Source organism: Panthera onca, chromosome B4, assembly GCF_046562875.1.
Source record: "Panthera onca isolate mPanOnc1 chromosome B4, mPanOnc1 haplotype 2, whole genome shotgun sequence".
Classification (NCBI taxonomy): domain Eukaryota; kingdom Metazoa; phylum Chordata; class Mammalia; order Carnivora; family Felidae; genus Panthera; species Panthera onca.
In genome coordinates this window covers 13619965-13630929 of record NC_138345.1, presented here as the reverse complement: position 1 = coordinate 13630929, position 10965 = coordinate 13619965, and the positions used below count along the sequence as shown (strand labels likewise).

The 10965-nt window shown below is 37.6% G+C and overlaps 1 protein-coding gene and 1 long non-coding RNA gene across 3 annotated transcripts in view; one reads left to right on the top strand and one right to left on the bottom strand.

Moving 5' to 3' along the window:
• Positions 1-6: 6 nt before the first annotated feature.
• Positions 7-10828, top strand: LOC132695074 (uncharacterized). Of its 2 annotated transcripts, none has more exons than XR_009617677.3 (4): positions 7-184; positions 2400-2467; positions 5168-5221; positions 10739-10828. It is a non-coding gene; the product is annotated as an uncharacterized LOC132695074 (long non-coding RNA). The 2 variants fall into 2 exon arrangements; XR_009617678.3 differs by lacking the exon at positions 7-184 and adding an exon at positions 214-760.
• The window catches only part of HSPA14 (heat shock protein family A (Hsp70) member 14), a 43173-nt gene continuing 37347 nt past the window's right edge, over positions 5140-10965 (bottom strand). Inside the window, exons 12-14 of the mRNA XM_060659277.3 lie at positions 10710-10883; positions 7692-7762; positions 5140-6822 (exon numbers count right to left, since the gene is read on the bottom strand). Of these exons, the coding sequence (XP_060515260.1) occupies positions 6744-6822; positions 7692-7762; positions 10710-10883 (324 nt within the window). The 3' untranslated portion in view covers positions 5140-6743. The remainder of the gene's footprint in view (positions 6823-7691; positions 7763-10709; positions 10884-10965) is intronic.

The following is a 10965-nucleotide window of genomic DNA, read 5'->3' as shown; positions in this document are numbered from 1 at the left end:
GGTTCGGGTTCGGGTTCGGGCGCTCCTCCTGGTTAAGCTGCCAGCCTCCTTCGACGGCGCGGGCTAACTCCTAATTGAGGAGTGCGCAACGTCAGGCCTTCCCACGGTTTTTCGTGCTTTCACATGACCTCTGCTTGCATGTTGTGCAAAATCCAAAACGTAGAGCGGAGCTGTATGGTGCAGGGTAGGTTTACCTTCGGTGCCTGTTCTTCGGCCACCTGAGTCCCAGTAACCATTGTTTTCTTCCACGCTACACCCCTAGATAAAGGTTTTCTTTTTGACTGCATGTTGGGATCGCTTGGAGACGTTTTGGTTTTTGGTGCCACTCGCTGAGATTGGTTTATTTGGTATGGGGGTGTGACCCGAGCATTGGAATTTTTTAGAGCTCCCCAGGTGATTCTAGTATGCAGGAAGGAGTTTGAAACCACCAGTCTCCATCTGTGCTTCGCACACTTGATTGGCATAGGAATCCTCTGGGGAGCTTGTTAAAATGCAGATTCAAATTAGGTCGGTCTGGGCTGGGACATGAGGTTCTGTCCTTTCTAATAAGCTCCCAGGTAGTCTGCGCACAGCTTGGTTGAAAGGCTGCAGGACTCGAGGTTCTCTGAATTGGATGACTAAGAACTCTTAACCGGTCCCCCGTCCCCCCCTTCCATCTTCCATTCTTCACACCGCATCCATGGTGATTACTCTAAACAATCTAACGCAGCGGGCAAGATACCTGAGTGGCTCAGTCCGGTAACCATTGGACTTGGCTCAGGTCATGATTTCATGGTTTGTGGGTTAGAGCTCGTATAGGGCCCTACGCTGGCAGTGTGGAGCCTGCTTGGGATTCTCTCTTTCCCTCTCTCTCTGTCCCTCTCCCACATGTGCTTTCTCTCTGTCAAAAATGAAATAAACAATCTAATGCAGAAATCTTAGAAGAGTCAATTGGGAAAACAGGAAGAAAGTCGTTTGACATCGACCAAGGATTTTTAAAAGAAATTTGTCTTAAATTATAAAAATATTTCAAAGCATCATGTATAACTTTGAACTACTGTAAACATAGAACATTAAAGAAATTAATGTATTTGATTCCGTTCTGAAACACTGTCTAGCCATCTAATCAGGTGTTTATGAAGCCTTTAGTATCATGGGGTAAGCAAAAAAGCAACAACCAGAAACCTATAAAAGTTTCAACTAGGTAAAAATATATAGGAAGGTAAATATAAAATCTCTGGGGAGTGATTTCCTTTTTGATTTATCGTTTTTCACATATTTAACCATTTTCTATAACGAGCATCTTATTACCTTGATAAGGAATAAAAGATCCTATCCAGCCCTATAACATGGAAGCCCCTTTGCCACATGGTGGTTCCTGTCTGCTTCTCAAGCCGCACTGCTCATCACTCCTGCCTATATTAGTTTGTGACCTCCTCAAATATTCCTTGTCCCCAGGACTTCAATTCTGCTCTTGATGCTAGAAAATGCCTCCTTTCCTCCATCTTTGCTAGATTTACTCCTAGAGACCCTTTAAGTCTTAGATACAGCCACATTGCCTGCCTTCCTTCCCTCCCCAAGTGTATTCACTGCCTGTCCTGTGTGTTTTTACAACACCCCAGGAGCATCCATCCTGACTCAGTTTCTTTCTTGGTTTTCTTGACCTCTCTTCACTCCCATTTTTGGCTCCCGTTAACTAACCTAAACTGCTAGGGTTGCTCAGGGCTTGGCCCCAAGACCTCTCTTAGGTTCTCTCCCTAAGTGACTACCTCGGTTCCCATGGATTTATATACCATCTTTATACTTAAGATTCTCAACTGTTTGTCTCCAGCCTTGACCTCTTCCCTGAACTCCAGATTTGAATATCCACAGTGCCTAGCTGACATATCCTCTGAGGTTTTGCACAAACATCTCAAATTGAACACGCTCGTAAAAAGGCCCTTGATTTTTGCTTCCAGACCTGATCCTTTCTACTGCAGGCCCCCCAAACTTTCTCAATACACTGGCACTATGATTGACTCAGGGGTCCGAGAAGGAAATCTAGGTGTCATCTTGATTTACCCTCTCCTCATTCCATAATTTCATTAGCAAGTCCTGTCAATGCGATGTCCAAAATACACATTGATTCTGCCCCTTTTCTCCATCGCTGCTATGACTTTAGTACAGGCTGTCATTCCTACCTGCAGTCCTGCAAAAGACTGACTACCTGGTTTAACTTCTACTGTTGCTTCCCCTGTAATCCTTTTTCCATACAGCTGGAAGAGTGACCTTAAGGTCATGAAGCAGAACATGTCCTCCTGCTCTAAATACTGCCCAGTGTACCTAGAATAAAATCCAAACCTTAAATAGCTTACCAAGCCTTAAGTGACTGGAACGCTGCCACCCTAACCTTACTTTGTGCCACTCTCACTGTTCTCTAGGACTTTTTCCACCCACGAAGAAATCTTTTATGGTGCATCTCCTATGTGCCAGGCACCGAAAGAAATAGGTAAGAAAGAAAGACTCTGTCTTCATAGAATTTATATCCTAGTGGGAGAAGCAGATAATAAGTAAGTAAGTATCTTAAGGCAACTCTAAATTACTTTCTAGAGGACAAGCTCTTGTCTCTCTTCACATGGCTACCTTCTTATCGCTTGGGTCTTAACTTCTTCCACTTCTTCAGAGGCCTCTCCTGGTTGCCCTATCTACAGCAGTTAACTCTTGCCTTCCATTCTCTCCTATGCACTAAATGCACTTCCCACATTTTATAGTTACCTTGTCTGGTTTTGGATCTTGATCAATTTCAGATCCAAATTTATAGAATGCATTAGACTTTTTTGTAAATCATGTTTCCTTTATTTTTTCGTCTTCAATCCCACTAACTGCAGGGGACAGATTAGACCTTTTCTATTCAAGAGGTACCACCGTGTCTACTGTTTTAGGAACAGCTCTTCAGGGGCCTAGTAAGTTCAAAACGTCTCATAATAACAGCACAATGTTACCTGTCTTCTTTACTCTCCTCTCACAAGTATATAGTGAAGTTTCTCAGAGGATACACAACTCAGATACTGCAATAGACTCAATGAAGAAACAGAGGATCTTCTCAAGGCGACATCAAAGAGATTTGAAAAAACATAGGGTACCTGGGTGGCACCTGGGTCAGTTAGACGTTTGACTCTTGATTTTGGCTCAGGTCATGATCTCATGGTTGTGAGATGGAGCCCCGTGTTGGGCTCCACATAAGATTCTCTCCCCCTCTTCCTCTGCCCCTCCCACATGCAAGCAAGAAAACCTCCACACTTGGCCCTTCATCTTTTGTAAAAGTTATCTTTCATAAAAATGTTACTTACGTTAACATGTAATTTTTATTTAAAAATGATTATTTTAAAATCTCTAGGTTTTAACTTCCATATGGTAAATATAACTAAAACTACACATATGTAAATCCAATGTAAATAGAAGCTCTTTACGTTCTCAATAATTTTTAAGAGTGTAGAAGAGTTGAGACTAAAAAGTTTGAGGATCTTGGTAAATTCTGGCTATAAATGGAGAGGGAAATCAAAAGCCAGAGGCCTACATCCGTGTTCTCAAGGAAAACAGACAGAATTATGCCAAACCCCCTGTCTTTTTTCATGAAGACCACTGCAAACATAGTATCTGGAGACCCATGGGCTGTCTTCTGTTTCATTTGAATGTTCTTCAAGAGGCAGAAAATAGAATGGACAGTGGAAAATGTGAATTTAAATAAAATAATGCACATAAAGTGTTTAGAATAAGAAGCAGTCAAGAAAAATTAAGTTTACCAAAAAAGCATTATGAATATGAGTTCAAAATTCACATTCACTGTGAGACCTTGGATAAATTATTTTAACTTCTCTGAATCTTTTCCCACATGTAGAACACAGAAATAATAGAGGCAATATTGCTCTGTGCATTTTGCAACTACTCAGGGAGTTATGGTGAGGTCACAATTAAAAAATGAGATAATGGGGGCGCCTGGGTGGCTCAGTTGGTTAAGTGGCCAACTTCAGCTCAGGTCATGATCCCGCGGTCCGTGAGTTCGAGCCCGGGTCGGGGTCTATGCTGACAGCTCCGAGCCTGGAGCCTGTTTCAGATTCTGTGTCTCCCTCTCTCTGACCCTCCCCCGTTCATGCTCTGTCTCTGTCTCAAAAATAAATAAACGTTAAAAAAATTAAAAAATGAGATAATGAATTAAAGCAGACAATGGTATTGTTTGTGACATGGTTACTCACTGTTATTTTAGAAATCCTGACATTTTGCCACACTTTGTTTTGTGCTGATCCTTTTTTATTTTAATCCTTAAAAATTCCGACATATAAAAGCTTTCAGTTTGTGATGAAGTATGTTGTGTCCTCTCAAGACTTTCACAGTATTATATATTGGCATTTATTTCTATTTGTATACTTGGCTCTGTCCTTTAGACAATATCAGACACGTAGATAGGCAAAATTATAATTTGACATAACCTCTTGCTTTACTGGTAAAAGTGCTCATGTTTTTAAATATAGTGATACTGGTAAGTGCGTGAAAAGATTATCAAGATGTTCATCAAAAATATCTTAATGGTTGTTACTCTGGGTTGTAGAATATAGGATGTTTTAGATTTTCTTCTTTTGCAATTTGAATTTTATAATGGATGTGTATCATTTTAGAGTTAGAAGAATGCTAAAGCTATTTTTACCTTGAAAAAGTAAAACACAAGAGAAGTTAATTGGCAGACCTTCCCTCACTCAGGAGAAAAACATCCTGTCACATGAGGATGCAAGGAAATTTGGAGTACATTCATTAGCCAGAGCACCGTTGGTGACAATTTCAAATCTTACATGTTTCGGGAAGAAAATCATGCAAAGCTGACTAATAAAGCCAGAAGCAGTGGTATTCCTTTCCTTTTTTATGTTTCTAAACAAACCATAAAATATGTAAAAGATGTACTTACTGGCCATTGTCCTATAGAATACAAAGATGACCTACTGTTTTCTTCCATGTAATTCACTTATTCAACAGACCTTTACTTAACACCTCTATGTTCAGGTAGTGACCTAGGGCCTGGGACATAATAGTGACTAAGATGGTCTTTGCTCTCACAATACTTACTAATCTAGTAAAGACAGCAAATAAGTAAATTATTCCATGGATATGGAAGAAAAGAAAACTCTTGAATAAATCTTTATGATATTTTATTCTACAGGTTTCATTAATCTACTTCAGGCGTTGACAAACATTTTCCGTAAAGAGCCAGACAGTAAGTATTTTAGAGTTTGTGGGCCACACAGTCTCTGTTGCAACTATTCAGTCTGCCATGATAGTGTGAAGACAGCCACCAACAATACATATACCATTAAGCCTGGCTATATTTTAATAAAATTTTATTTACAAAAATAGGAATGGCATAGAATTGACACACTGGCCACAGTTTGCCAGTGCCTGATCTAGTTGAAAGAGCTAACGGTAACTACAAAATAAAATCCTAAAGCACTTTCCAAAGCATAACTGAAAGCATAAACTTAGCAGTTCAACTAGTTCAGATGCTATTTTCCTATTTTCTGAAAATAATTTATATTTATTTGATTTCAAAGTTTTTATAACTTTGGGAAAGATCCTAAAAAATAACTAAGTACTCATCCTTAATCAAAAGTGTATGCCTTTGAGCCTGCTTCTTTGTGGACTCAGAATCGTATCTGAATTCTTTTTCTGTCAATAATTTGATACAGAATAAATGAAAAACCTTGAGTTTGGTTTCTGTATCTTTAGAAATAGAATATTACCGCCACGTAAGTCCATAGAAATAAACTATAATGAAAAAGCACCTCCACAGTTTGAACAAGATAAAAACAGCACAATTTTTAAATTTGACCACTGAGTAAAGATATTTCCTCTTCTCAAATCTTCTGGGAACCAAGGAAAGAAATGAATGGAAAATTCTCTTTTGATAATGGAGTCTGATGTGCACTGCTCACCTTCTAGTTCTTTTTTCAATATTCACAGGTTAGTTGTCTTGTTTTACTTAGTGAATGAATGACCTTCTCATTAGTAACCCAGTGAGTATCTCAATGCACTAGTGAATGTTCTCTATTGAACAGAATGTGGCTAGCCGTCTCTTCAAAAACAAACAAACCAACCAACCTTTTAATTTCAAAAGAAAAACATATTTGTTAGAGAGAAAAATCAAATTAAACAAAACTGTAAAAAGTATAAGTGCCACCCTATAATATTTCTGTCCACAGAAAGGCCACTGTTAGAGGAGTTTGATGGGTAGCCTTCTAGACTTTGTATTCTATGCTTGTCACACACATATCTATACATAATTGTTGAGTTTATGAATTTACTTGTTTAAGCAAAAATGGTATCTTACTTTGCACATGGTTCTCCAACTTTTTTCATCTACTATCAAAGACTTTTAAATTGTTCTTAATTCATGATCTAGTAAGAATAAAAGACTTCTTCAAACTTGAAGTTATAGAAACAAAAGTTTTTAAAAAACACAATGTTAAATTTCCAGTAAAATTTCCTGCAATCCACTCAATTTAATTCTAAATAGCTTCATGATAGAAAAAGTTCCTTGTATTTCTCACTACTAAAGGTCCTTATATTTCCCATCATAAGTGGAAAACAAAAAAAGGTTGCAACACTTACCAATATATTGTATTTTAATAGAAACATATATAGTTCATTCAAAAAAGTATTTTAATATAAACATCGCTTATAGACAAAACCAAATAATAATGATATTCTAGTTCTAAAAAATTCCTGGTTTCTCTAAAACACTAAGATGCCACTTCAATAGTGATTGCTTCGCATTTTCCAGTCTCTTGATCTGTGCATGTCACATGTAAAGATCCATCCCTAAAACAAACAAACAAACAAACAAAAAATAACATTTCATAAGCTCATTTCATAAAAGCAGAAAGCTCTTAAGAAATTATTTGAGGACTTTGAGTAAACAAGAGATAATTTTAATTTTCAAAAGAGTATTGAGATCAAGAAGAAACAATTTCAGAATCTAAACTTAGCGTCATATGCTATAATTACGTAGTTCTTAAAAATTTCTTCCTACACCACTGAGACAGAAGTTGTATTCTTTGAAAACCACAATGATAACTATCTTAAGTTTAAGACTTTATGCAAACTGAGAAGACGCATCATGCCATTTTCAAGCACAGGCCAAGGCAAACCTACCCTAATGAATTTGACATGCTTGCTAAATAAGTATGCTCATGGAATGAACTGTCTGTTCCTAATGTTAATTTGGAAACAATTTACTTGCAAGACATACTGTTATGGATGGTCAGTTGTTAGTGAAACGGTAATAGCTGGATTTAATAAGTAATTTATTTCCTAGAGATTTTCTGTAGCAATACTGAAATAAACTTATCCTTTCATAGGACAAATAATATGAATCATGTAAACCTTAGAAAATTATATTTAAAATTGATAAAAATTATATCTCAAACTTGCATGGACCAGTTTTTAGGTTGACCACACCAAAACAGAATTCATAAAAAATTCAGAATGCAAATGATTTGAGATACACTTCTTTTTGTAAAATACAGTCATTGTGCAGTGCAAAAAATATAATTCACTGATAAAATCTTTGTAAGCTTCTAGTACATGATGTTCCTGGAATAACAACGGGTGGAGAATCAATAAATGAACAAAAAAGGTCAAGCCCCAAAGTCAATTTTCTTAATATCAGAAGTAGTTTAATTTTGTACCTTTTCATAGTAAGAACAGCCAATATATCACGTAATCCATTTTCTTTTTTATCTAGATCCTGGAGTACAACCTGTTTATGTAAAAATAATACAAAGATGATTTAGTACTTTGATATATTAATAAATTGATGCATCAATTATTCCAACAGACCAAATTTTACTCATTACTGGAACAAACCTTTTCAAATAGGGCAGTTCTCAATTTTTCTACCATTTACCAGAATCCGAAAATAGGATTAAGCTTTCCTAACTGTAAATGTCTCCTCTAGAAGGACAACATATATATCTGTTCCTCTTAAATGTCATGTCCTAGACTAAAATGATTGTTTCTATGAAATATTCTTTGTCTCAGAAAATAAAGACTGCTTTTCCTTTTTGATAATTAAGCCATTTCCAGTAACATGTAAGTTATATTTTGGTATATACTCCTTTTTTAAATATAAGTTTATTTCTTTATTTTGAGAGAGAGCAGGGGAGGGGCAGAGAGAGGGGGAGAAAAAGAATCCCAAGCAGGTTCTGCACTGTCAGCACAGAGCCCGACACAAGGCTCGAACCCATGAACCGCATGATCATGACCTGAGCCAAAATTGAGAGTCAAACGCTTAACCAACTGAGCCACCCAGGTGCCGATATTTTGGTATACACTTACTACATGTACTTTTAAAAATTCAAATATTTTAAATACACTTGGAAAACCAATTTAAAGAAACACATGGCAAATTCTTTTGTACAACTAAGATTACACTTGTACATTTGTACAAACGAGATATTAATGAATTTACTATAAAATGCTTTGGTTTCCTAAAAAAAAGGTATACCAATAAACCGAATTTGGAAGTGACTTTTCAGATTTGCCAATATCAAGTTTTATGACCTTAGGCAAGCACCATGTACCTTGATTTACTCATTTGTAAAATGAGGAGGTTAGAACAGATGGGATCTCTAAAAGAACATCTTCCAAATTCAGTATTAGGTGACTAACTCTGCTCCTGGCATCTGTTAAGTTAGGATACGGTGACAACAGCTGCAGCCTCGGAGGAGTGTACGAAGGGAAATAAATGCACAGGAGAGAGAAGCTGAGGGAATACTAAGACAGCCAAATGAGTTTAGAAATACAGTACACAGGGGCACCTGGGTGGCTCAGTCGGCTGAGCGTCTGACTTCGGCTCAGGTCATGATCTTGCGGCTCATGAGTTCAAGCCACGCGTCGGGCTCTGTGCTGACAGCTCAGAGCCTGGAGCCTGTTTCGGATTCTGTGTCTCCCTCTCTCTCTGCCCCCACCCCCCCCACATGTACTCTGTCTCTCTCTGCCTCTCAAAAATAAAGAAAACTAATAAAAAAATTTAAAAAAATACAGTACACAGGAAAGTGCTTGTAGAGTAATTCACATCAGAAACATCTGGATGAGCTTTTGAAAGCTTGACTAGTCGAAGGAGCCCCACTCCACTAGATTCTAAGATGTCTGAGGTGGAGCCCAGATATGTTATGTATGTGTGTGTGTGTTTTCATCATTCTTTCGTTGAAATCAGAGAATAGATATAATGCTGAAGACACTACACGTTCTCTTCAGTTACCCACATTTGTTTTTCACTATAGAAGTATTTCATGCTCAGGTCCTGTGCTGCTTGTTAAAGATTCAGTACAAAGTGGTAACAAGTAAAAAAAGAAAAAAGAAACCCTCTTGGTACCTTCAAATCTACCCACTGTTAGATTTCCTAAATATAGTTGAAATACTTATAGATATTTTCTCTATCTATGCTTGGATATTTATACACACACCTTCACAAACACCACCTCCCTCACACACACTCATGCTCTCAAACTTTTTATTTAAACACAAATGACATCATACTGTAAATAAAGCTCTGCCGTCTTTGTATGTGTGTTTTAATGTAATTATATTTTGGGGGCATGTTTCTAAGCAGATAATGTGGCTCCATTTCATTCCTATTAAAGAATGCAGAGGACTCTATAGTATGAAATATGAATGTGGTATTTTGAAAAAGCAAAGGTGTCTGTATCAGAGGCAGAAGGGTAATAATGGCAAGAGCAAGCGCCCAGGAATAAAACCAACTGAGGATAAATTTTAGCTCAACCAGGAAAAGAACAAGGTATTTATTGCCATGAGCTTGTTTTTCAGTCATCTATAAAATGACCATAATGTCTATCTCACAGCACTTTGAAATTAGGTTTGTAAATTGCCTAATCAGCACGTGGCACGTAGTAAACAAAAAAAGTCATTTTCCCTACTGCTTACATTTTACCAAGGAGGGCCAAGAGTACAAAGATAAACAGAAAAAAATACATATTGTATTTTATTTTCTTGTGACTTTTTGAAATTAAAATTGCTTATTTCTTCTCTAGGTACTGGGGCTCCTGGGTGGCTCGGTAGGTTAGGCACCCAACTCTTGGTTTCAGCTCAGGTCACAATCTCACAGTTCCCAGTTCGTGAGTTTGAGCCCTGTGTGGGGCTCTGCACCGACAATGCAGAGCCTGCTTGGGATTTTCTCTCTCTCTCTCTCTCTCTCTCTCTCTCTCTCTCTCTCCCTCCCTCCCTCCCTCCCTCCCTCTCTCCCTCCCTCCCCACTCATGCTCCTTCTCTCTCAAAATAAATAAATAAAAATTTTAAAAAAGTAAGTAGGGGCTCCTGGGTGGCTCAGTCGTTTGAGCATTAGACTCTTCGTTTCGGCTCAGGTCATGATCTCCCAATTTCTTGAGTTCATGCCCCACACTGGGCTCCACGCTGGTAGTGCAAGAGTGTGCTTGAGATCCTATCTCTGCCCTTCCCCTACTGGTGCTGTCTCTGTCTCTCTCTCAAAATAAATAAACTTAAAAAAAACCTAAAATATTCAAAAAATTAAAAATAAATAAACATTTTAAAAAGTAAGAAGTAATTCATTCATAAAAATGTGTTAGATACCCTATATACATTTTATGTTAATATATATTAAGTTAATGCAGAAGGAAAAGTTAAGCAGCTTCACATGACTAATTCATTGTCTAATTTTATGTATTCACCTGTGCGAACTTGTCTTCCTCTTTTGCAGAGTTCTTCCCCTCAGACTCATAGAGTTCAAGGCATACTGAAGATATACTTCCGGGGGCTTGTAATGTGTGTTGTCTTCGAGCCGGCAAAGGAGTCCCTGATGGGAACAGTACTGTGAAGCTTTTGGCTCCTGATTCATCGACTCCCTAATAAGCAGAAAAATAATATATGTATCCTTTGATATTTACCATTACAATTATAAAGCCATTCCTATTATAAATGTAATAC